Source organism: Asterias rubens, chromosome 8, assembly GCF_902459465.1.
Source record: "Asterias rubens chromosome 8, eAstRub1.3, whole genome shotgun sequence".
Classification (NCBI taxonomy): domain Eukaryota; kingdom Metazoa; phylum Echinodermata; class Asteroidea; order Forcipulatida; family Asteriidae; genus Asterias; species Asterias rubens.
Window position 1 is genome coordinate 5,780,841 of NC_047069.1, and position 25,862 is coordinate 5,806,702.

At 39.4% G+C, this 25,862-nt stretch overlaps 1 protein-coding gene across 1 annotated transcript; it reads left to right on the forward strand.

The window, feature by feature from the left end:
* The first annotated feature begins 8,720 nt into the window (after positions 1–8,720).
* On the forward strand, positions 8,721–23,529 carry LOC117293786 (muscarinic acetylcholine receptor M5-like). Its single transcript, XM_033776229.1, has 2 exons — positions 8,721–9,461; positions 20,956–23,529. The coding sequence occupies exon 2, from the start codon at positions 21,002–21,004 to the stop codon at positions 22,454–22,456; it is 1,455 nt and encodes a 484-aa protein (XP_033632120.1). The 5' UTR covers positions 8,721–9,461; positions 20,956–21,001; the 3' UTR covers positions 22,457–23,529.
* Positions 23,530–25,862: the final 2,333 nt, after the last annotated feature.

Consider the following 25,862-nt stretch of genomic DNA (forward strand, 5'->3'; position numbering starts at 1 on the left):
TATGTATGTATACATAGTATTTTTTCTGTCAATACTCACTGATTGCAGATACAGTTATCCAAACAGACAAACATTTTGGAAAAACTACATTGTCGTGTAAGATTATGCAACTTTAAAATAAAAAATAAAATAAAAACAACTTTGTTGCTTCTATTGTGTCGTAACTATATTTGTATATGTCACAAAGTTATCTGGTTTGTTGTTGTACTACTATTAGTTTCTATTCTACACGGAATCAATGGGCCTATACGCATCCTACACTTTAACATTAAATTGTACAAACCACATAAGAAGCTAACCATAAACATTTCATAAGGGTATTAAAAACACAAAATCCTCATATTGTCATCCACGGTGTTACATCAGTCGGGGATAACTGGGGGCCATTTTGAATACCCTCGTCAAGGCGTCAAACCCGTCTAGTACCCCGACTCCTATGATAAACAAGTGGTGTTTCGCGACAATCCGGTACCTGGGCCCAATTTCATAAAGCCTGTAAGCACCAAAATGTGCTTAGCATTAGATTTCTTCCTTGATAAAAACAGGATTACCAACCAAATTTCCATTTGTTACACATTGCTTGTTACTGGTGTTTAGCTATTGCTTGCTTATACTGAAAATCACGAGGAAATTTGGTTGGTAATCCTGTTTTTATCAAGGAAGATATTTCTATTCCTACCACCGGGCCTAATTTCATAGAGCTGCCTCGGCAGAGAGTTTCGATTAAAAATGTCTGGTAAAGCAGGATACTAGTCACAAATTGTACTTGTGATATGGTTATTTGGCTGGCAACCTTATTCTAAGTGTAATTTTGTTATGCTTGTTCATTTTGCGCTCGAGTATAGCTCTATAAAATTTGGCCCGCATGAGTGTGTCTGCCCAAAGGCAGGGCCAAGGGGCAGGAACCAAGGGGCAGTCAACTGGCTCTCGCGAGATCTCGCGGGAATGAACTGGAAGACTGCCTATAATCTGTACATCCAAAGAAAAAAAGAAAAAAAAAAGTATAATTAATTAGGGTTGAAAAAGGAACCAGTTAACAATAGTTATCTCGATTTTCACCCATTCAAATCCATTCAACCAAACCGAGTCTTGAAGGGAGATAGTTTGGTTTCTTTTTTGTTCAATGAATATTATAGTATCCATTACCGTAATATGATACAGAGAATACGACCAAAATGGTGGCAGCATGATAAACGTCCATGGCGAAATTTTGTCAGATGTGAATGTAGAAACTACCCCCATTGGTTCCACCCGCGGTTGTTCTATTGCACATGATTCGCGAATATTTTAAAAACCTGTTTGAGTGCGCGGGAATTCCGTTGGTACTTCAACCATCTTCAACCGATAGAGACCTCTTTAAAGCGCAAACAGCGCCCTCTAGCACCAACTGCTCACAGAGAGAGAGAGAGAGAGAGCCATTGCACCTTTACGCGTGGTCATGATTTGCGTGGTTACATCAGCTGCCCATAAAATATTTCACAAGATCTTCGTTAGTGGTAGTAGGAGGAAGAGGCTGACTGATTTATACATCTTTGAAAATGTTGACGAAGTGAGAATGCTAAGGATTTAAAAGGATTTTAAAAAAGTACTTTGAATCGATTTAGACTCGTTTTTGAAACGTGGGGAAACTTGTTACACAGGATCGGTAATGCCTATTACACACAATAGTCGCAGACAGTACTCATGTTTTGTACATAAAATAAAACATTTAACAATCCTGTAAATAAATTGGCTTAATCCAGTGTGAGTCAGCGGGGAAAAACCATGCACAATTTCCGGCATTGTCCTTAATTTCGGTTGTAACCGAAATCAGGTGTTGGGTTCATTTAGGTTTTTTGATACAGTTTTCTCGAATATGACTTTATTTCAGAGGGGCATAATTCAAATAAAATCATGGTTCTAGTTTGAATTTCATCAACACTAGGCCTAGTCGATCAGACTCAACCTAAAACAATGGAGTTTTTATTCTTACCAATCCTGTATAATTACCCTTTTCGCTTAAAGCTGCAGCGATCCTGTTTTGTTGATTGTTGTACACTACACAATCATTTTATTGCAAGACTTGGTTATGAACAAAATTCCCATCAAGGGATACAAAAGAATTCCCCCTTTTCGCGGAGTCGAGCCTTACTGCCTCGGGAATTTGACATTTCATTAACAAATAAATATTCCCGTGGACTAGACATTATCGAATTAATGACCGGTGTGTTTTTACAAATCATTGCACGCTAAACTATCATAAAAATATCGTCGGGCTATCACTGTTTTTAGAACATATATATAAATCTCTGAACCGCCCTATATTTCACCTCAAAGGCAAGTGCACCGTGTTGATGACCAGATTGAATAGCTATCGAGTTTTCAAAAAAAATCATTGTAAATTTCGAGATATATTATTATTACGTCAGATGATACTATTCAAGTAATATAATATGAGTTCAAACCGAAGTCAATGTAAACATATTTGTTACAGCCAACTAAAAATATTGAGAAATAAAATGAGACTTCCTGATGACTGCTTGACATCTTCAAATATCATCAAACTCTACATTCAGAAATATAATAAAGATCACAAAACATGCATTTCGAAATGAATAGCCGTCGTCTACGAAACGGCTGTTTACGGTCATACCCTTATTACATGCGCTCGACGAGGACTCACTAAAACGTGAAACAGCTTGTAAGAACAAAATAACTTGCTAAGCAATAACAAATATTGCTTAGCAGAAACACCCTGCAGGGCAATGTTCCATAAAGTTTACAGTGTTGCCGCTCACGCCGCACTCATTTTTGTACCCGGTAGCAAAGATTTGTTTTGCTACCCAGACACCCTTCTCTTTAAACACGTTTGGTAATTACTCAAAACATTGTGGGAAACAACTCCCTCTGAAGTAACATAGTTTTTGAGAAAGAGGTAATTTCTCACTAAAATAATAAACGACCTAGAAGTCTTTTGTTCCTACCTGAAAGCACACAAATTCGTCCAACAAGGTAGTTTTTTCTTTCATCATTTTCTCGCAATTTTGACGACCAATAATTGAGCCCAAAATTTCACAGGCATGTTATTTTATGGTTATTATGGGATACATCAAGTGAGAACACTGGTGTTTGACAATAACCAAACGTGTACCTTCCCTTTAATTAAGCCCTTGCCATGTTGCTCGTTTGTTTTAATGCGTACGTTCTTTATATCATAAGATACCATTTTTCTCTCAGTTTACTTCATTTGATTATCCCGGTACGTTATGTTTTCTCTGAATATCAATTCTATTTATAGTCAAGTGACCCATTTATGAATAATCTGTACTCTAATTTTGAAGTTGCACGTCAATAATAATGCTAGAGAGATATTAACTGAGACAGATCACCACTCGTGCGGAAAATACTATACACTCACTCATGCACATTTACCGGGCACTATTCCTTATTAGTGAGTTATAATCTCATAATAATTTTCCAACAAATATTTGCAATATAATTAACTGAAGGTAAGCTTGCAGTCTATCAATGTAAACACCGAGCTTGCTGTTTACCGGAGACATATTTGTTTTTGTCAGAGGAACTGTTTTTAAAGGTAATGTTTGTTTTCTCAAATCGTTCGATTGTTTTTTTCCCATAGAATGTGAATATTGTATACAATCAAACTAACATGTGAAAATTTTAATTTAAAGGTGTTTAATTTGAGATATTGTAGAAAAACCTGGAGCATTTATGTCCGCGCAGGGATGAATAAACCGAATGGAAAACAAAATCTTGGAAAAATTTCATTTAGAAATTAACGTTTCTCAGATTTATTTTGGGTTTAATCACTCTCTTTAAAACCAAATTCCTATAGAATGGGAATGTTTCTCAATACTTTTTACAAAAGCTCTTGAAGTAGGTCATTTATTTTTGAGTAATTACCAAAGGTATACACGCCCCTTTAAACGCTCTTGGATACAAATCTGTGAACATTTGGACTCAATTAGTCATCAAAGTTGCAAGAGAACAATGAAAGAAAAACCCCTTGTTCCAAAAATATACTTGTGTGTTTTCAGACCCCTATAAAAAAGGCTTAAGGCCTGGAGTATTCCATTATTTGAGTGAGAATTTACATCTTCCTCAAAAACTGCGTCACATAGAGGGAGCTGTCTCTCACAATGTTTTATACTAGCAAGACCACATGCAGACATAAAGGATGTTCTTTACAGACCTCTCTATTGCCAAGTAAAGTTGTTATATGCCAACAAATATTTTGAGTAATAACCAACAGTGACCAGTGCATACAAGTTAAAGGCAGTGGACACTATTGGTAATTGTCAAAGACCAGACTTTTCACTTGGTGTATCTCAACATATTCATAAAATAACAAACCTGTGAAAATTTGAGCTCAATTGGTCGTCGAAGTTGTGAGGATAACAATGAAAGAAAAAACACCCTTGTCACACGAAGCTGTGTGCTTTCAGATGTTTGATTTCGAGACCTCAAATTCTAAACTTAAGGTCTCGAAATCAAATTCTTGGAAAATTACTCCTTTCTCGAAAACTACGACACTTCAGAGGGAGCCGTTTCTCACAATGTTTTATACTATCAACCTCTCCCCATTACTCGTTAACAAGTAAGGTTTTATGATAATAATTATTTTGAGTAATTACCAATAGTGTCCACTGCCTTTAAGTAGCTCATACTGTGGCAGGGTTGCAGAAATTGAAAGACATGTATTGCTAGCACATTACGTCCAAACCTGCACCATAGTAATGAATTCAAGAGGTTTTATATTAGAATATGAGATCATCGACGCCAACTCCCTCAAACTAAATGTAAACACTTCAGTTTAACCAAGTACAATACAGTAGTGTTTGCTTTTAGCGAAGGTTATTGTTAACACTTTGAGTAAAAGGAGTCCGGGGGTGTATGAGAAATGACTTTCCTGTGCTAACTGTTTCCCTTTTGTTAGTTGTTTTCACTGAAAACAAACAGTTGTTTTGTTTATTTGTTGGCCCTATTTGATGGGTGTTGTTACTCGGTTAGATGTTGGGGTTTTGTTTGGTTTGTTTGCGGTCGTGTTTGCTGCACTCAAACATGAAATGAAAGAGGTGCTTTCTATTTTTGCTGGGGGGGGGGGGGAGTATAGTTATAACATGCATGCATTTATTTGGTCATAATATTCAGATATTCTTAATGTTATTCTTGGCGATTGTGAGGCATTTGCCAGGCTTACTGTTTTACCCGCACCAGAGCAAATTGATTTGTTTTGATAAGTCCTCGTCACAAGCCAAGGTTTTTCTTAACACTATCTCAATACATCACTGTCAACCGAGTTAATGCACCCATTCACAAGATTACAGACGAAACTTCTGAATTCACTTTTATCCACTCAGTAAGAACATCAACCCGAACAGACGTGAAATTCACCCTGTCCGAAAGTGTCAACGTCTGCCGTTGAGAATCGCTTCCTCAAAAAGCTTTACATGTTAAAAATAAGCTCTTTAACAAGAAAAGTAGAAAGACAGAGAAGAGAATCAGAAAAAAACGAAGGAAAAAGACGCGTGGAAGGTCAAGGATGAATCGCCCTGGACTCTCTTCATCGTAGAAGTTTCATTTAAAGGCAGTAGACACCTTTGGCAGCTGTCAACAAAAAAACCAGTCTTCTCACTTGCTGTATCTCAACATATGCACCAAACAACTATCTTGTGAAAATTTTGGCTCAGTTGGTCATCGAAGTTGCAAGAGAATAACATTGTTGCATTATTTTGAGTGCTTTCAGGTGTATTATTAAAGGCTTCGGCTGAAGTCTTTTGTTATTCGAGTGAGGAGAAATTACCCCTTTCTCCAAAACTACGTCACTGCAGAGGGAGCCGTTTCTCACAACGTTTTATATACTATCAACGGCTCTTATTTAACCGTTACCAAATAAGTTTTGATGCTAACAATTATTTAGAGTATTAACCAACAGTGTCCAGTGCCTTTAAGGACGAGTGTATTGACAGGCATGGCAAGTACATCATTGATTATGCCAAACATTTTAGCGTGACAAATGTTGGGTTTTAGAGGAGCGTGAAAGGTCAAAAGGCTCTAGTACGTGAGACAACTGTCTCGGCTGAGTCTATATCATGAACATTGGCACATGCTCATTTTAGAAGATAACACATTAGGGAAATATCGGCCCTACCATTGGGCTTTCTTTTGGCATTATTCTGCCTGCAAAACGATGCCACCTCGTGGCTTGCCGCTTTCGAATAATCAACATCTATTAATTTTTGACATTTGGCGTCTTTCTTTTAAATTGGTTGTTTTGTTGCTCTATTTCTTACTGTGCAGTTAAGCGTAACTGTACATGGCCCAATTACATGGCTCTGCTTACCGCCGAATTCTGCGCTTACGATCACGATTCCCTGCTTACATGCAAGCGCCGAATTTCTGCGCTAGCCTTGAAAGCGTAGAATACGCTTACCGTAAGCACATAATTCCCTGCTTCCGTAAGCGCCGATTCTGTGCTTACGGTAAGCAGAGCCATGAAATTGGGCCCAGCTTGTGTTGCTGAACATATCAATCAGGTGGCCGCGATGTTTAACATGAAGGTTGGATGTGAGGTGGCCACAGTGTGAACGCTGAACACTAGCTACGGTGGCCCATTGGTTGGTATCGAACAAAAACTGGCCATCAGATGGCCTCATGATGGCAGCCACACTTATCAGGTGGCCTTAATATCTAAGTTGATATCTATGTTTGTCATTCATGTGGTCTCAATGTCAATAGATGGTCACCCGATAGCTGGCCACACCTCTACCAGGTGGCCTTTAACTAATAACAGCAACAACTATCATGTGGCCTTAATACCTAAGTGTATATCTATGGTCATTAGGTGGCCAGATATCTATAGCTGGTCACATAGATCAGAAGGTATCCGATAGCTGGCCACATCGACCACGTGACCTAAAACTTATAACAGCCACAACTATCAGGTGTCCTTAATATCTAAGTATGTTTGTCAACCAGGTGGCCTCAATGTCGATAGTTGGTCACAATAGATAAGGAGACATCTGTTAGCTGGCCACATATGGTGGTCTTTAACTGATAGCAGCCAAAACTACCAGGTGGCCTTATGCTCATTATGGCCATCGGGTGGCCAGATATCGATAGCTGGCCACAAGGAGGCATCTGATAGCTGGCCACATCTGTCAGGTGGCCTATAACTGATATCAGTTACAACTACAGTTGGTCTTAGGCTGGGTTGATTATGTTTGTATGGCCTTAATAAGAGGCATCCGATAGATGGCCACACCCACAGATGGCCTCTTTATCTATATGTTTATTGGCGATATACCAGGTGGCTTATTTGCGTTCATTAGTGTGATCATGGCGATCAAACGGCCAGTTTGGGTAGATCTACGATATTAATTTGATTTACTTGGTACCCGGGCCAAAGTCCACAAACACAACCCCTTTGCCATTCCTCTTTAATATACATGTTTCCCACAGTAGCGTGTTCAAGTACGCTTCAAGATCTTCACAATAGGTTACAAATGGCACCCTTACCCTACGGTGGAGAGAGTTCAACGACGGACCCATTCTTCTGGTGACAGTTTGTGTATACTAGTGACGATGTGAATAAAATAAATGACGGCACTGCACAAACAAACAGTAGCACCAGTATGAAAATAACATGCCATCACATCGGTATATTGGAACTGCGTGGGGTGGATGGGGATGAGGTGGGGGAGGTGACAACAGAAAAAGTGCACAACATCAAACACGGGAGCCATATAACACTTAATTTAACCAAGTCCTGTGACGTCACCCTTTTGATGAAAGTGTAGATTATTTTTACGAATCTACACTTTACTACGATTCCTTACAAAATAAAGAGGTAGTTCAGCTTGAAAATCACTGTTTTTCAAAATTACTGTAACAAAAATGCTTATGAATTTTGTTATAGCTATAAAATATGACCAAACGTCATGTGTAGACTCGTGGATAGAATGTTCCTGCCTTCGGCACGAATCTACACTTCTCCTAAACATAAAGTGATGAATAATCACAACTAATCAGAAAATATTTTAATCTCGAAGGATGGCTTATAGAAAAGTATATGTATGATTTGAAACTTTGCATATGGGCAAAACGATTGAGTAAGGTTTGCGGTAACACCATGTATTATGAATAATCTTTCATTGAGTTGGGGGTGGTTCTGAAACGTTGGTTTCCAATTCGACGTTTCGATCAGTATGCTCTGATCGTCTTCTGGAGAATAGTGGACTCTGATGCTGCATGCTGCTCAAGTAAGTACTGATGATGCGGATTAGATAAAGAAAAATGTAGACTGTGAGTAAGTGGTGTGTGTCCGCTGAACTCATTCCATCAATGCAAGGCCAGTATGCCAATGCAATAGTAGTATTTATTGTTCATATTATTATATATTGGTGGCCCTGACAATGCGTAGCCTGCACGGTTCACAGCATTCCGCTACAGATATTTGTTTTAATTATAGTTCATGAAAAGAGCGTGGTTTGGGAATCAAGACTGCTGCCCGCTCGTTAATAAGCTGTATCCATGTTGCAGTGCTAGCTAGTTTCGCCTATTCACCATCAGTGATGTGGTGTTATTTAAAAAGTCCGTGCAGCGTGTGGATGAGATGAGCTATGATTGTAGTGGTTGGGAGCATGCGTCGTGTGCGTTTGCGATGGGATGCAGCACGTGAGGTCTCTCGGTGGCTCTTGCGTCTTCTACTCAGCGACCACTTATCACGGGCTCGCCTTCGTATGAGGACTATAGCAGCAGGATGCACCGGCAGGCTTAACACTCACACACACGTACAATAAGGCGGGAATCCAGAAGCATCTCACGGGCTAACTTCTCATCGTGACCACTCATAACTCTTCCGTGCACACACCAGTCTAAACTTCCAAGAGGATAAACGCCAGAGTTTTATTTGACAACAACATGGGAATTGATACAGCACCTGTACTGCTCCATTGATGTGATTATTAAAAATCAATTTTTAGGTACGGCACAAGAGGCTTGTTAAAAATTGCCCACGATTATGGGGATATAACTACAATGACGTAACAACATCGACCGCCATGTACAAATTGATTACAGAGTGAATATTGTTTCTACGTATACAGTGCTGGTATATGCTATAGCGAATTAACGTACATGGAACTTAAGAGTAGCAGATATACCACCAACAAAAGTAACTCAAAAATCTGATGATTAAAATGATATCAGTTGCCAGATAAGACACTTATATCTCAGTGCAGAATGTCTTGAAGATACCTGTATTTCAAATGAGGTTGAATACGCCTTCAGGATGCGTGCATGTATAGTTACAGATAGAGAGATACCTCTGTTTATAAAATCAACTGCAGCTGGAGGCAGCGTCAGGATGTGTGGAATGAAAGATGCTCTCAGGGTGAACCAGAAACTCAAGATGTGGAGACCCAGATATTAACACACTTTGCTGGAAACCCTACGCCAAGGTAAGATAATACTCACACAGGCACGGTCGGTTTAGCAACCAAATGATACCAATTAGTACCCATCATGATTGACTCAATTTCACCGTGCGAAGATCGAGAAATCAGACTTTGAAAAAATTCCTCTAGCTTTCACTGATGTTTCTCCATTCCTTGACAAATGTATATGGACATATTAATCGTCTTGGTGAGGCACTGCTCTAGACTTGCAAAGGTCGTGGTTTCGAATCTCACCCGAGTAATATGGCTGTTTGTTTTACAGAACTCGGGAAAGTACTGAGCATACAGTGCTAACACACATCGGTGTATATGGGTAAAAACCAAAGTAATATCCTTCATCCCCAATGCAACCCGATTTTAGGTCTGGGAGGGCACATCTTTTTGGTTGACAGGTTTTTTTTTTACTTTTGCCCTTCCCTGGCCGGCCTGTGCTTGTTTTATTGTTTTGTTTTGTTTTGTTTTGTTTTGTTTTGTCCGAAGAATAAAAATAAAATAAAAAATAAACTTAATTATATCTTATATCGTTGCAGTACCTGCTGCTAAAACAAAGGATTCGAACTGCCTATTATAGCTACTGGGCAATCTCGGTGGTCTTATTTGTAAGACACTGCTCTGGAATCGCAAACGTCGTGGGTCCGAATCCCACCCGAGTAACATACATGTTTTTTCCCACAGAACTCGAAAAAAACCACATAGGTGTAAGAGTTAAACCGAAATTAATGATGCTCAATTCCTTGATAAATTATGGACATATTTTCAATAACATTTTGTAAGAAATACAATGTACGCGTCGCTGAAAAGGTAAACCAAATTGTCTTGACAACAACTTGGGTGGTTAAACTGGCACATGGGTGTTGTCACATACATCTAAAATCGTAGGGTGTTAAAATAACATTAATGTAATAGTTTGGGCTGAAATGGGTGCTATTTTAACACGCGGTGTAAAATGTTGATTTTTGGGGTATCTATTTGACAACACGGGTGTTAGTTTTATCACCCCAATTTGCATTATATGCACTGGTTGCCTTTCTTCCAACCATTCCCCCCCCCCCCCACAAATGCACGTTTTGTTCACATCGTGGTGCCCACAGATAATCATTTCATGGGCTACTCTCAATGTCATTGACATAAAATATTGTCAAAAAAACATTCAACCAAATACATTTACTCGAACTGAAACAGTTGACCAAAGTGTCATCTGGCTGCCTAACACAAAACCAGAGTGTTTAATTTTGTTTAGTGCATAATATCCCACGGCGTGTTTTATTTACTCCATGGTGCCCACAAAAAAAATATCATTTCCGCGATCTTCTACTGTGACAGTCATATACAACTCGCGTGCATACCGTCAGCCCGTACCTTATTTAATAAAGAACGTTATATATTTCCCCCATGCCAGTCGACACTCATGCAGTTTCAAACACAATTTAGAAATTCCATCATTTAGGGCGAAAAACCAATATAAGAAAGACAGTAAGAAAGGAAAGACACAGATATATGCAATCCCCGAGAAATTGAACACTATTCGCCAAGAAGAGCCTGCCGGTGTTTTTTCCTTCAGTTGGCCGAGCGTCAAGTGGACATCCCTCAGGGGCAAGCGTAATATATTGGGCGTGTAAAAAGGACACTGCGCACCTCGAGCAATAGATAAGTGCCCTCCATCTATACGAGGTAGGCACGGCTAAAACTGCCAGGCAGTAAGGGGGTTGATTTAGAGCTAAGATTCGATTGGAAACTTCTCTCTTTTATATCTGGCTGGACTGATGAGAGCTGAGCCTGCGCCTGTGGTGGTTCTAGTATTTGATCGTCTTTATCTCTCCCCAAAATCGGCCATGCCACATTTTTGAACCAGTTTGTCACCGTATTTGTCTAAGAACGTGTATTATCATTTGGTGTATCCAACCTGTATTGCACAAGACACGACACCTTGGGTAACTGACCCAGACCAGTATTCTCACTTGGTGTATCCAAACACGCATTAAATAACAAATCTGTGGAATGTTTGACTCAATATTGGTCACTCATCGAAGTTGCAAGAGAACAATATAAGTGACAAGAAAAACACCCTTGATGCACATGTGCGTGCTTTAGGTTGCCAAAACAGAGTATACCGGAACAGGTTACCAGTCAATATATTAACTAAGGACTACTCTAGGAGTTATTCCCTAAGTTAGGACTAGTAACTCATCCTTACTTGAGATAAGACTAGTATTAAACTTTTTGTGAAATCTACCCCGGTGTCTTTTTTCTTATGCCAATCCCAATCCTAATTACCCACAACTAACCCTAAACCTCACCCTGATCTTAACCCTATACATAACCCTAACCCCAAGCCTAACCTTTTAGCATGTAAATCACGAGGAGGGTTCTGAACAAAGGTTTCTCGCAACACAGGGTCATAGGTCTGTTATTTCATGTGTATATTGATCCACACAAAGTGCGGATACATTCTTTAACAGTTGCCAATGTTGGGTGTGTCGTTGTCAGACACACATTGGAAACAAAATGCATATTAAAGACACTGGACACTATTGGTAATTGTCAATGACCAGTCTACTCACTTGGTGTATCTCAACATGCATAAAATAACAAACCTGTGAAAATTTAAGCGCAATTGGTCGTCGAAGTTGCGAGATAACTATGAAAGAAAAAATACCCTTGTCACACGATTTGTGTGTGCTTTCAGATGCTTGATTTCGAGACCTCAAATTCTAAATCTGAGGTCTCGAAATCAAATTCGTGGAAAATTACTTCTTTCTCGAAAACTACTTCACTGAACCGTTTCTCACAATGTTTTATACTATCAACAGCTCCCCATTACTCGTTACCAAGTAAGGTTTTATACTAATAATTATCTTATTTTGAGTTATTACCAATAGTGTCCACTGCCTATAAAACGATTAAAGTACATGTTTTGTTATTATCGAAACAAAAATGATCGAGGTTTGTCTGAAAGCTCACTGAAGAAAACAAAGTCCATGTTACAAATCCTTCGGAGAAATATTATCCGGCTGAAAGCAAAACCTGTTTAGTAAACCGATTGTGAATGTGCACTAAAGCCCCGACAGAACATTAACCATACTGTCCTATACATGGTTCGTTCATTGAAACTTGAAAACACTGGGCACATTTAGGAATTGTCAAAAGCCAGTTATCCCAACATAGGCCTAATCATGAAATAACAAATCTGTGAAAATTTTGCATTAATTGGGTCATTAAAGCAATAAAAACACCCTTTTTGCACAAACTTATGTGCTTTCATAGATGCCTAATAAAAGGCTTTAGGCTTGAAGTCTTTTAATAATAATTGAGTACAAAATTACATCTTTCTAAAAAAACTATTATACTTCAGTGGAGCCGTTCCTCACCATATTTTATAGTATCAAAAGCTCTCCGTTGCTCGGTACCGATACGTTTCTATGCTTACAATTATCATGAGTAATAGGATGAATTACGACTTCAGAAAAAAAAATACCCATAAGAGAAAACTCCGAGCCCATGCAACTATCGATTCCTTAGGTCTTACTAAAGCAAAAAGTCAACACTAATGTATTTGTTCATAGCATTAGGCGACACAGTACGGTATGAGATTGAAGAGCACTCCAAAATGTTGAGATGACCTATGGAGAGACAGAAAGCAAACACATCCAACTCTGTGTTGCAGTCACTGTGTGGATATTTCCTTTGCTCGTTACACACAATCGTATTATTTAACACCTGTAAAAACACTCTGTGGACGTGTGGAAGTCCACATAGTGTTTCAAGTCCATACATTATGTGGACCTCTCTTAATATGTACAACGTGTAGCCAAGGAATTTATGATATAAAATGAACGTCTATTCGTATAGGCTATACGTCAGTTTTCCTCAATAACCAAATTTGCCTGATCCTTTTCAAATATACATTCCACTGTGTTCTAAACTGAACCGAAGTCGCAAGCTAGAATGGCCAACTACCCCTTCCTCTTCATTCTTCAGATAGCAATTTGCCAAATACATTTCTTGTGTAGCTACCGGTTCAATATTAAGGACGAAACGAGTAGGTCACGGTTCAATATTAGGGATAAAACGAGTAACTCCCGGTTTAGCATTGGGGACGAAACTAGTAACTCCCGGTTCAGCATTGGGGGACATAACGAGTAGCTCCCGGTTCAGCATTGGGGATAAAACAAGTAGCTCACGGTTCAGCATTGGGGATAAAACGAGTAGCTCACGGTTTAGCATTGGGGACGAAACTAGTCACTCCCGGTTCAGCATTGGGGGCCAAAACGAGTAGCTCCCGGTTCAGCATTGGGGATAAAACAAGTAGCTCACAGTTCAGCATTGGGGATAAAACGAGTAGCTCACGGTTCAGCATTGGGGGCCAAAACGAGTAGCTCCCGGTTCAGCATTGGGGATAAAACAAGTAGCTCACAGTTCAGCATTGGGGATAAAACGAGTAGCTCACGGTTCTGCATTGGGGGACATAACGAGTAGCTCCCGGTTCAGCATTGGGGATAAAACGAGTAGCTCACGTTCAGCATTAGGGGACATAACGAGTAGCTCCCGGTTCAGCATTGGGGATAAAACGAGTAGCTCACGGTTCAGCATTGGGGATAAAACGAGTAGCTCCCGGTTCAGCATTGGGGATAAAACGAGTAGCTCACGGTTCAGCATTGGGGATAAAACGAACGTTGCTCTTGAGAGGCTTGTAAGTGACCCGCCCCCACCCGTCGAGATTTCACCAGGGAACTGTATTAATTTTCCAATTATACTAGACGCATGCAGTGAACTTGGGGATCACACGTTATCCAATATTGTAAGTAATATTCCTGGGAATATTTTAAAGGACACCCTTGTCACACGAAGTTTTGTGCTTTCAGATGTTTGATTTCGAGACCTCGAATTCTAAACTTGAGGTCTCGAAATCAAATACGTGGAAAATTACTTCTTTCTCGAAAACTATGGCACTTCAGAGGGAGCCGTTTCTCACAATGTTTTATACTATCAACCTCACCCCATTACTCGATACCAAGTAAGGTTTTATGATAATAATTATTATTTTTGAGTAATTACCAATAGTGTCCACTGCCTTTAAGACGTACCTACCTCTCAGTTCCTCTGTGAACATTTCCTTATTTAAGTCTATCCAAATGATATTTCTGTGTGCTTTAATTTGCCGTCAACGGTTTGCGTTTTCAATTACTTTCAGAGCACTTTCAGAAAATAATATGACCAAGCCCACTGGATTGCTGTATAAACAGTTACCGGGCAATTTGATTCACTTGATAAATTATCTGTCCGTCCTTGTTTGTCTTTTTGTTCCCTTTATTTATTTTACTCCTTTGTGTGTGTGTGTGGATGAGCAATGCTGTAGTTTGATCAATCATCTCACATATATTGCTTAAAGGGTCTATGTAACTTTTGTAAGACAAAAAACACAATGTCCACAGATTTACACAAAACTTTCACAGGTTGAAGATAACGATAGTAGAAAGCTTCCCTGAAAATACTACGTGCTGATGTGCTGAATAGTTTTGGTGAAATGAGTAAAACAATGTCATGAAAATAATTTTCGTCTCATGAGACGAACATTATTTTAATCCTTTACAAACGGATTTTCATGACATTGTTTTACTCATTTCTCAAAAACTACAGCACCTCAGTAAGTAAGATTTGAAGGGAAGCTTTCCACTATCATTATCTTCAAAGCCGGTAAGTTTAATGTAAATCTATGGACATTTTGAAAAAGTACCCAAATCCTTTAAAGGCACTGGACACTATTGGTTATTACTCAAAATAATTATAAACATAGTAACTTACTTGGTAACGAGCAATGGAGAGCTGTTGATAGTATGACACATTGTAAGAAACGGCTTCCTCTAAAATAACGTAGATTTTGAGAAAAAGGGTACATTTTCACTTAAATATCAAAATACTTCATGCTTTCTGAAGCCCTTTAAGGCATCTGAAAGCAAACAAAATGTGTGAAACAGGGATGTGTTTTCTTTCACATTCTCTTGCATCTTAGTGAACAATTGCGTCCAATTTTTCACAGGAATGTTATTTTATGCATATGTTGAGACTCAGCGAGTGATAAGACTGGTCTTTGACAATTACCAATAGTGTCCAGTGTCTTTAGGGCCTGAGTGACAGTGGCAACAACCCTTGATTAACCGGTGCCTTTTAAGTGTTACCTCATTCAAGATGACTTTTTAAATTTAATTTGTTATTATTTACTTTCAGGTGAAGTTTTGCGGGAGCACCATGTACAAATCTCTTATTGTATTCTCCCACCATGCAAAGTTTCAAACCCTCTCGGTGGTTGCATGGCAGAGCAAAATGCATCAATTGCAACTAAAAAAAAATCATCACTTGCTACTCAATGTTACCATTCAGTGTGCAACAAAGCTTGTTCAGTCAAAATGTTTTACCATGCAAAAGGGCTGGAAGACATCGTTCCCTGCGTACTCGTATAGATTAGGTTAGAATGGTTTATTAGCCAATAATTAAAAACAATCACATGAATTTGAACTATAGTCATATCTATGGCATTTATTTGATTGTTTTGTTTTGCTTCTTTACCAAAATGTCCGACATTTGTTTTCCCTTCCCTGTTTATGTGGCTAGGGTGTAAAATACAGCTCGACTTAACAGACACTGCAAAACATGGGGCGGCACAGAGGAAAATAGAACGCTCTTATTAAATAAGATAGGGGCCAACTGTATAAAATTATGCACGTGAGTTGTACGATTGTGGCAGTTATAGAGACCGTGAAAAATGACATATTTATAGTAGGCACCATGAAGTGAATAAACATGATGCCTTGGAATATTGTGAAGAAGACAAGTATAAACACTGGTTGTTTGTGAGGATAAAGTGAATATACACTACACAAAACGGGGTGTTAAAATTTACACTATGGGTGTTGTTACATACAAAAAGGGTGTTCCACAAAAACACAAATTTCTGCATAACATTTGTGCTATTTTAACACCATAATGATGTTAGTTTTGATTCTCTTTTCGTTGTTTACATTTGACAACACCCATTGTGTAAATTATTATCTTAAGATATGCATAAATCAACAAACCTGTGAAAATTTGAGCTCAATCGGTCGTCGAAGTTGCGAGATAATAACGGGAAAAAACACCCTTGTCACACAAAGTTGTGTGCTATCAAATGCTTGATTTCAAGACCTCAAATTCTAAATCTGTTACTTCTTTCTTGAAAACTATGTCACTTCAGAGGAAGCCGTTTCTCGCAATGTTTTATACTATCAACATACTATCATACTCTCCCAATTACTCGTTACGAAGTAAGGTTTTGAATAATTATTTTGAGTAATTACCAATTGTGTCCACTGCCTTTAAAGTCACCTGGAAATATAATTTTTTTCTTTCAAACATAAGAGTATATGCTTATGAACAATAAAACAATTTTTTTAGTAATTGTTTGTCACGATTTATATGTTTAAAAAATATATAAAGTTGTTTGGGGGGCTGACTCCGCCTACCCCTTTTGTGACGTCAATCGAGGCAGACTTTACCTGCAATGCGTATAGTAAACACACGTGCAAAGTACATGTACGTCCAAGTCGTGAGTTGGTTGGTACATTTCAAAAAGTGTTTTTCTGCATTCAGCAGCAATACACCTGGTCGGCATTGCCGGAAAAAAACAAAATTAAAAAATTTAAAAAAAAGTACAAACTCACGATTTGGTCCGTACATGTACTTTGCAATTGTGTTTACTCTACGCATTACAGGCAAAGTCTGCCTCGATTGACGTCACGAACTGCGCCCTCTCGGGTCGGGGTCTACTCTTAAATTTGTAAATAACATAAGAACTGATTTTTTAAAACCTTAGTTAACTGTTTATTCACATTCCACTCATCAAAACACATAAATTAGTGACAAAAGCTTTATTTTGAAAAAAATACCACTTCCAGGAGACTTTAAGAAGTGTATTGAGTCTATTTTGACACTTCGACGATATTTTTGTTTAGTCTGTTTAGTCTGTCTTTTAGCTTGTTGCACTTGGAAAAGTAGATGAAAAACACTAGGGACAGGAATTGATGGTCGCGGTGGAATTCGAACCCACGACCGCAGCAATTCTAGAGCAGATGCTCTTCACCACTTTAGACCACCGACCAATAGTCGGTTCTAATCGGTGCAGGGTTAAAAACTATGTTAAAATTCGGCATGCTCAATCTGTTGGCCGGTAGGGAGTTGGCTGTTGCGAACGGCATGCATACTAACCCAAAATGACATGCGGCATAAATGTTGTTAATAACGGTTTCACGTTTCTACCCTAGCAGAGCCTCGCTCGAGTTCGGTCGCTTGCTAAACCGATTGCTCTGTTTGTCTCAAGTAAATTATGATTGTTGCTATGTCTACTTACAGCGCATGCTCAGTTCGTCGGGTAGCGGTAATTTTCATACATATCCGCTGAATAAATTTTCTGTCGTCGTTCATCAATAAAAATCCAAACTGATTGGGAACGATTTGGCCTCTTCCCCCAACCTGATGACTTGAAATACATAAGGGTACACTTTTGGTAATTTTCAAATTAGACCATCCTCACTGGTGTATCCGAACGTATGCAGAATATAATAAATCTGTGGACATTTTTTGGGCTCAAAAATTGGTCTTCGAGGTTGCAAGAACATAATGAAAGAAACAAAATACCCTTGTTGCAAAGAATGTGTGCTTTCAGATGCCTGGGAAAGGCTTCGTGCCTGAAGCTTCTAGATTTTGGGGTGAAAATTACCTCTTTCTCTATAAACTAAATTATGTCAAAGGAGTCAGTTCTAGACTGATTTAGTGTCAACAGCTCCCCAGTGCTCTTAATACACGGTCATTGAATTGAAGTGGTGTAATTAGTAAAGTTATGCCCTTTTAAGGATCCATTGTACAAACGTAAACATTTCCTCTTGCCTATTTTGTTTATACCATTTATTTGCACTATATTTTAACAGTTCTAATTGTTGCTGTAATACACAAAGGGTCCTTATGGATGGAAGTTCTCAAATTGATAAAGCTACCCTGTCTATAACAATCAATAAAATAACTAAAAATAAACTCATCGGCTGTGCGGTTATTTTTTACCTGTTAAGTAATTGATTAGTATTGATTAATGTTCTATTTATTCTCTAAAGGATGGAGAAAAAGGGTGGGATATTTGCAGGCCCCGCCTACAATGTTCGGTACAGATTACCTGTCAGGGGCAATTAGGTGAAATTGATTTCCGTCGGGGGACGGTATCTATCAGCAAGTCTTACAGCTTTACGTCGAGCCCATGCACAGAACATTATATCTATCTCATCTCGTGGTATTGCTCTCAGACAAGCAGTGTTAGCTTCTACGAGTGAGGGATTTATTTCCCATTGTGACTCATTGCACGCTGTCGTGTAATATCAAAGTATCAACAACAAAAAAAGATTATCTGGAGAGAAATTCGAGACTTTGCAGAAACAACTAGCACAAATAAATTCCTAGTTCCAAATACCCAAATAGTTAGCCACGTATAAGAAGGGGGTATCTATAACCACAGAAGCTACCCATATTCGATGGTTTTTCGTTTAGCAAAAAGCGAGGTGGTTGAAATGGGAATGCTATGCTGTGGTATAGTTTACGGTGGTTGTACTTGATGCTACATTTTATCTGTTAACAACTTTCTTGTGCGTAAAGATGAAATTACTTATTTGCTAACGAGCAATGGAGAGCTGTTGATAGTATAACATCGTGAGAAGCGGCTCCCTCTGAAGTAACGTAGTTTTTGAGAAAGAGGTAATTTCTCACCCAAATTATAAAAGACTTCAGGCCCGAAAGCTTTCTACTGTGCATTCGAAAGCACACAAATTTGTGCAATATGAGTGTTTTTTTTCTTTCATGTTTCTCTTGCAAATTCAATGACCAAATGAGTAAAAATTTCAACAGATATGTTATTTTATGCATATGTTGGGATACACCAAGTGAGAATTTTGGTCTTTGACAATATTACCAAAGGTGTTAACAATGGCCGACCATGGACACACAGTAGACAGTTGTGACGTCAGTGGAATAGGTCAAAAGGCCTTTAAACTCACTGGACACAATCCACTCAAATCAAATTATGGTTTTACAAGCACGAAAACGAATTGGCTTAACCAATCCTTACATGGGATCTGCTTTTTGAGGCCGTGCAACTCTTTTTCCCGTACACGGTGGGAGCTCTTAAGCGTGTATGACTCGCGATGGACGCTAAAATCCTTCGCGTTCGCATGCCGTGACTTTTCGCCTGAACACCGTTGTGTTTTCATCATAATAAAGAAGAAACCTTTTGGAAAACTTGTGTACTATTTCTAACGGCCAAAAGCTATTGTTTTAACGCTACATTACTCAGAGCCCAAGGCGTGGTTTCAAAGATGAGCAACGAGCTTGACGTACAGTTTATTCGAATCAGTAGAAATATATTCTTCATTCCACCACATCAGACAACATATCAAGTAAAGAATGCAGATCTATACATAAACTCTAGGTCATCCTGTGTTTCATGTAGCAACAAGGTCGTGGGGATCGTCGTGGGGATCGCCACGACATGTGTCACCGTCAAGCTACTTGACTCGACGAAAAAACACATAGCAACAAGAAAGGCAATTTAATCAACCAACATCCAAGCAACGTGATCAGAATATGCATTGCCTGCACTTCAGACTCGGCCCCTCGCACATTCAATACGAGCAAACATTAGCGATCAATGTGGAACAATCGAACTATGTTCCGGAGCATTTTCTCTCTTTTTTTTAAGGGTTGATATATTTTTTTCTTCATCCTTTTGAAGGCATAGGTACAGCTTTGGAAGCTGTGTTGCCGTGAAACTAAAAGAGGTTGGCGCGGATTACCTCAGGCTTGTTGTCGAAAAAACTTGTGTTCATATTTCCCTACAAATATTTAAAGCTGATTATTTAGTGGCACGGGTACAGCGCTGGAAGCTGGGTTCTCTTGAATGGAACATTTGAAACGGGTTGGCACGGATTACTTCGGAAGCTCATTACCACATCATGAATAAAGAAAATCTATCTTATCGTGTACGTACACGCTAACTCCAAACGTATCGTGTACATACACGAGTAGTCTCTTACCATGTACGTACGGATAAATTTAGATGTACACAATAATTTATCGTGTACGATAAGTTTGGATGTATCGTGTACGATAAATTGGGATGTATCGTGTACGTACGGCTTATGATCCGTTCTGTTGTTGTGTATATAGAAAACGTGGTGTTTCGGTACGGGGCACCAATCATGGGGTGAGGCAAGCCTAGACCCTAGCCCAAGCCAAAAGCCGCAGTTTTCAATATGGCCGCAGAAAGGAGTTGCATCATTACAAATTACATTCAACTAAATTTTGGTTTAAGATATTTTAAAGTGCCCCAATCATCTGAAGACGGATATTAACTGCACTGCTTTACGATTTCTTTATTATAGTGCCATCTATTTAATACATATCGATTTATTTTATTATTTCTCCGCAGGGGAACCGTTTCACGAACCAGCTGGACTTCTACGTGGTTGAATTTCATGGAATTTGAGACTTCCTATCAAACCTTTTTGCCAACTGATTCGAGTCTCCATCAGTCCCCCGATAGTACAATGGATTTTACGGAGACCATGGACATGATGGACGCAGCCATGAACTGCACGGGGGTAAACTGCAGCGGGCCCGGCGGCCAGGACGACAGTAAATCCCACATGGAGACGGTGAAGATCGCTTGCATGGCCGTGCTGTCCGGCTTCGCGAGTCTCTTCACGGTGTGCGGCAACGCCCTAGTCATCGTCGCCTTCTGCCGGGAGAGGCGACTGCGCTGCCTCAGCAACTACTTCATAATCAGCATGGCATCGGCTGATGTGATTATAGGAGCCTTCTCCATGCCTCTCTACACAATGTATCTACTTATAGACTACTGGCCGTTGGGTCCCGTCATATGTGATATATGGTTGTTTCTGGACTACTTGTGCTGTGGTGCTTCTGTTCTTGGGATCCTCTTGATTAGTGTCGATAGGTACCGGTGTTTATCTCACCCTATGACCTACCGAAGTGACATGACCCGGGCTCGTGTACTCTTCCTCATCGTAGCTAGTTGGATTACCACAATACTTCTCTTCGGTGTCCCCATCATAGGCTGGCAATTCTTTGAAGGGAAACGCACCGTCCCCGAGAGAGAGTGCGAGGTGCAGTTCATCAAAGACCCTTTCTTCACGGCGGGTTCCATTATTATGATATACTGGTTACCACTAGTCGTCATCCTCATCTTGTACATGCGTATTTACTTGTTAACTCGAAGGCTCGTGAAGCGCGAGGCCAGGATTATCGGTCGCTTGAGCGTCCGGCACCACGTGGAGCCGGCCGAGACGTCACACAACAACAACCACCAACGGAAATTTTCCTCTGGTGTCATGCTAGACTCCGAGGACGAACAAACGGTGTCGTTCCCCACACGGGACCTGCCGTTACCGGCGCACCAGGAGGAGGAGGACCTGTGTGGTAGAGCCTCCAGCTCCCACCAGCATAACGCCGATAACGGGTGCCGGATGGACGGGCAGAAGAGACGGGTCACACTCCAGTCTGAAACCGATGAGTACTCCGAAGATCAAAGCGACCGGGCCTCGCATCACCAGGCTTCGAATAGAAGCCACACTAAGGCCAGTCCGAACAGCAAAGACCATACCATAGGAAAGACGTTATCTGCCGCTTTGGTGAGCTTGAAGGAGGCCAAGGCCGTGCGGACTCTAAGCGCCATCCTTGGATTTTTCATCTTGTGTTGGACGCCGTACAGCGTGCTGGTCATTGTAAAAGGCTTCTGCCCCGACTGTGTGAACATGTACCTTTATGAACTCAGCTACTTCTTGTGCTATATCAACAGCTCGTGTAATCCAATATGTTATGCGTTCGCGAACAGAGATTTTAAGATAGCTTTTAAAAAGATCCTAATGTGTGATCGTCAGAAGTATGGTTGGAAATCCAGTCACTATTGAACAGTGTGCTGTTTTCCCCTCATTGCTTGGTGCGTGCGAACGATAGCTTCCATTAATTATTGTTTAAATGAATTTGATTGTGCTAAATGAACTTCTTATGGTGAGTACACGTTCCATGTTGTTAATTGCATTTTACCACACGTCTAACGAGGGAGGACAATTTCAAGCGGCCAATTTCAAGCGGCCATTTGGATTATTAAATCGTGACGCACGCAAGCACGTGGTCAATGTGCTTCTTTTAAAAAAGAAATTGTGTGGTTGAAGCAAGTTACGTTTTGTCTTACTCCCGTGCAGCGTTTTAATCATGAGTGTTTTATAAATTGAACGTTTCGGCAGTGGTCTTCAAAACAGCAAACCCCTGGTTATGTGGAGTTGCGTCCTTGTCTCTTTGTCCCTAGAAAGTAACTCATCATTGAACACAAATTAGAGGCAGTTATCAAAAATACCTCCTTGGAGGACAAAACTATGGAACGTCACTTAAAACTGCGATGAGAAATCGCCCTTGAAGAGCATGCACGTCCAAATTTAATTGAGATTTTATCTTCCGAGGCTAAAGTCATAAATATTCAAGGATTGTAGTTTTCCTATTAAGCCGTGTGTGCTCCGTTGTTTTTCCTTCTTCTATTTTATATCTCAATGCCATGAAAGTTTGTCATAAGAAATTGCCATTATGCCAGTGCCCACCCTAGTTAAGCTGTGTCATAGAATCCACCTAGTACGCATCGTCGTTCGCTCCCTTACGAGCGGTAAACACATTCTGAATTTGCACTTTGAATCATATAACCAAATTGGTGCCCGAACATATCGAGCTTCTTCCCAAAGGTAGACATCTCACTGGCGAGTCTGCAAAGCAAGACATTTTGAACAAAAATAATTCTTAACTTCAGAGCGTTGGCTTTTTTGTGTATGTAGTGTATGTCTCAAAGTTTCATTTTAGCGTGCATTATACACAGTCCTCAGAACCATTGACAGGACGAGAAGTTTTGTGTTTGTTCGTCTAATGAGCAACAGCCTCCATCCGAAACCTATTATCGTTGTTTAAATAAAACCCGGCAATTAAGTCCACATTTTAACTTCGTGTCTTTGTGTAGCAATTAAGACCCAACAAGCGAGTCGAGAGGACGGATCTCTTATGTAAACAAGTTGTCACAAGTATTGAAGTACAAAAGCTTGACTTGTTTTTTTTCGCAAATAATTGCTTGGGGTCAGCCATCAACTATCAGTAAGGTACGGTTTTCAGAACACTTAGCAGTGCAAAGATACCATCCACGGTACTTGTTTGGTTATTCCCCACTCAATATGACTGTGAGAAAAATTCCTAAGATTAAAGTCTTGGAAGATGCCATATCTGAGTCAAGGCTCTTAAGTCAATGGTTTTCTTTAAAGGGAAAGAATACGTTTGGTTTTTGAAACCGTTTAACAAACAGCATCTAACACAATCCTTTAAATATAATGGGTCCACTTTGAGCAAGGATGGCAGCACAACCACTCAAATCAAAACAAGATTCGGCCTTGCTTTATCTGCCACGAAAACACCCGATACTCCACATATCTGTTAGTAGTTAACCACAGAAAAGGGCAAACGAGTGACAGTTTATTACAAACCGATTACAACCTCGTCTTCCAGGTTACCATGAGTGTCAGTAACTAGTAACACCATTACAAATCTGAAATGTCTGTGAAAAGGCTAAATATCATCTGGAAGAGCAGCTCAATCAGTCTTTTTAAACGCTGGTAGTTCCCATTCTACTGTTTGAGTGTGAGAACTGCAGTGGGCTTAACAAAAAGTGTGTATTACCATTCATTTTAAGAGTAAACATTCTCAGAAATTATAGTCACTTAAAATGACTACTGTAGTACTGATCCACAGTCAACTTGTGGTTGTTAAAACAATGCCTTATACGCACATTAGAATAAAATCAAATGCGACCACTTGTTTAAGTAATGAAAGAACTTAGGAGTTCAGCCAGCCGAGAACATTCCAACAGAAAGGAACAATTAAACTAGGAATGTTCGGCAATAATGTGGCTGAAAGGAATTACTCAAAGGAATCAGATTGTACAAACTGTGATCATAACAATATTCTTCTGAAAATATACAAACAATAATTGATGGAAATGTATTCATGCCAGAAAAAGTCTTCAATCAAACCGAACACATGTTAGTCATAATTCCTATATCCCCAGCTGATGATGGTAGTTCCCTTGCCCATTAAATAGAGAGGGGACCAGACTATTTGACAACTCAGCCTCGATTTGGTTCATGGCAGAAAGTGTGTCAAACAGCTACCGTAAAATTTGCGATGAATTTACATGTAAACTTGACGTCCTTTGTTTGGCACCGACGTTGCACAGCTACCGTAATCACCGTATACAAATAGTCAAATTATTTTTTTTTGTGGCGAATCTCTTTTCTTTATACCTGTACATATTATAAGTACTGACAATGTTGGATTCATCCACAAACAAAGCATGCTAAATTAACAAATGAATACGTATATCAATAAATAATTCAGTAGACATCTAAAAACACAGCGTGCACATTGTCTTCACACAATAATTTCATTAGGGATATTTCACATATTTTGACCTTGCATGGGGGAGAAAATCGGTTTATTGAATTCCATGCGACGGTGGAATATTGATTGTGGTCTAAAACCATAAATTATCAAATATTTGCACAGACCTAAATATTAGGTGTAACACTTGATGTTTATTGTACAACCATGGGATAAATAATTAAGCCCAGGGGTTTTGGAAGAAGAAAAAAAATCACCAACTATATATTTCCACACTGTGTACAAAATGTTGCGTTAAAATTGACACCATGGGCGTCACATAATATATCGATTTTGTTTCTTCTTTTCTTTTTACAACATAGATTGTTAAAATAACACTACTTTCTATAGTATCTATATGTGACAACACATGGTGTCATTTTTATCACTCAGTTTCTGCAGTGCTTTTCAAAGAGGAATTGTACTATACTTCCCATGATATCTCATCTACTTTTAAAGACACTGTACACGTTTGGTAATTGTCAAAGACCGGTGTTCTCACTTGGTGTATCCCATTATAAGCATAAAATAACAAGCCTGTGAAAATTTGGGCTCAATTGGTCATCGAAGTTTCGAGAAAATGATGAAAGAAGAAACACCCTTGTTGGACGAATTTGTGTGCTTTCAGATAGGCAGAACTCTTTTTTTTTTTTTTTTTTTTTTTTTTGTGGGTGAGAAATTACCTCTTTCTCACAAACTACGTTACTTCAAAGGGAGTCGGTTCCCATAATGTTTTATACTATCAACAGCTCCCCATTGCTCGTTACAAAGTCAGTTTTTAAGTTAATATTTGTTTTGAGTAATTACCAAACGTGTACCTTCCCTTTATGCTGTAAACGCTCAGTACAC

Coding starts and splice junctions, on each gene's coding strand:
- LOC117293786 (XM_033776229.1), top strand. CDS start 21,002: ATGGAATTTGAGACTTCCTATCAAACCTTTTTGCCAACTGATTCGAGT.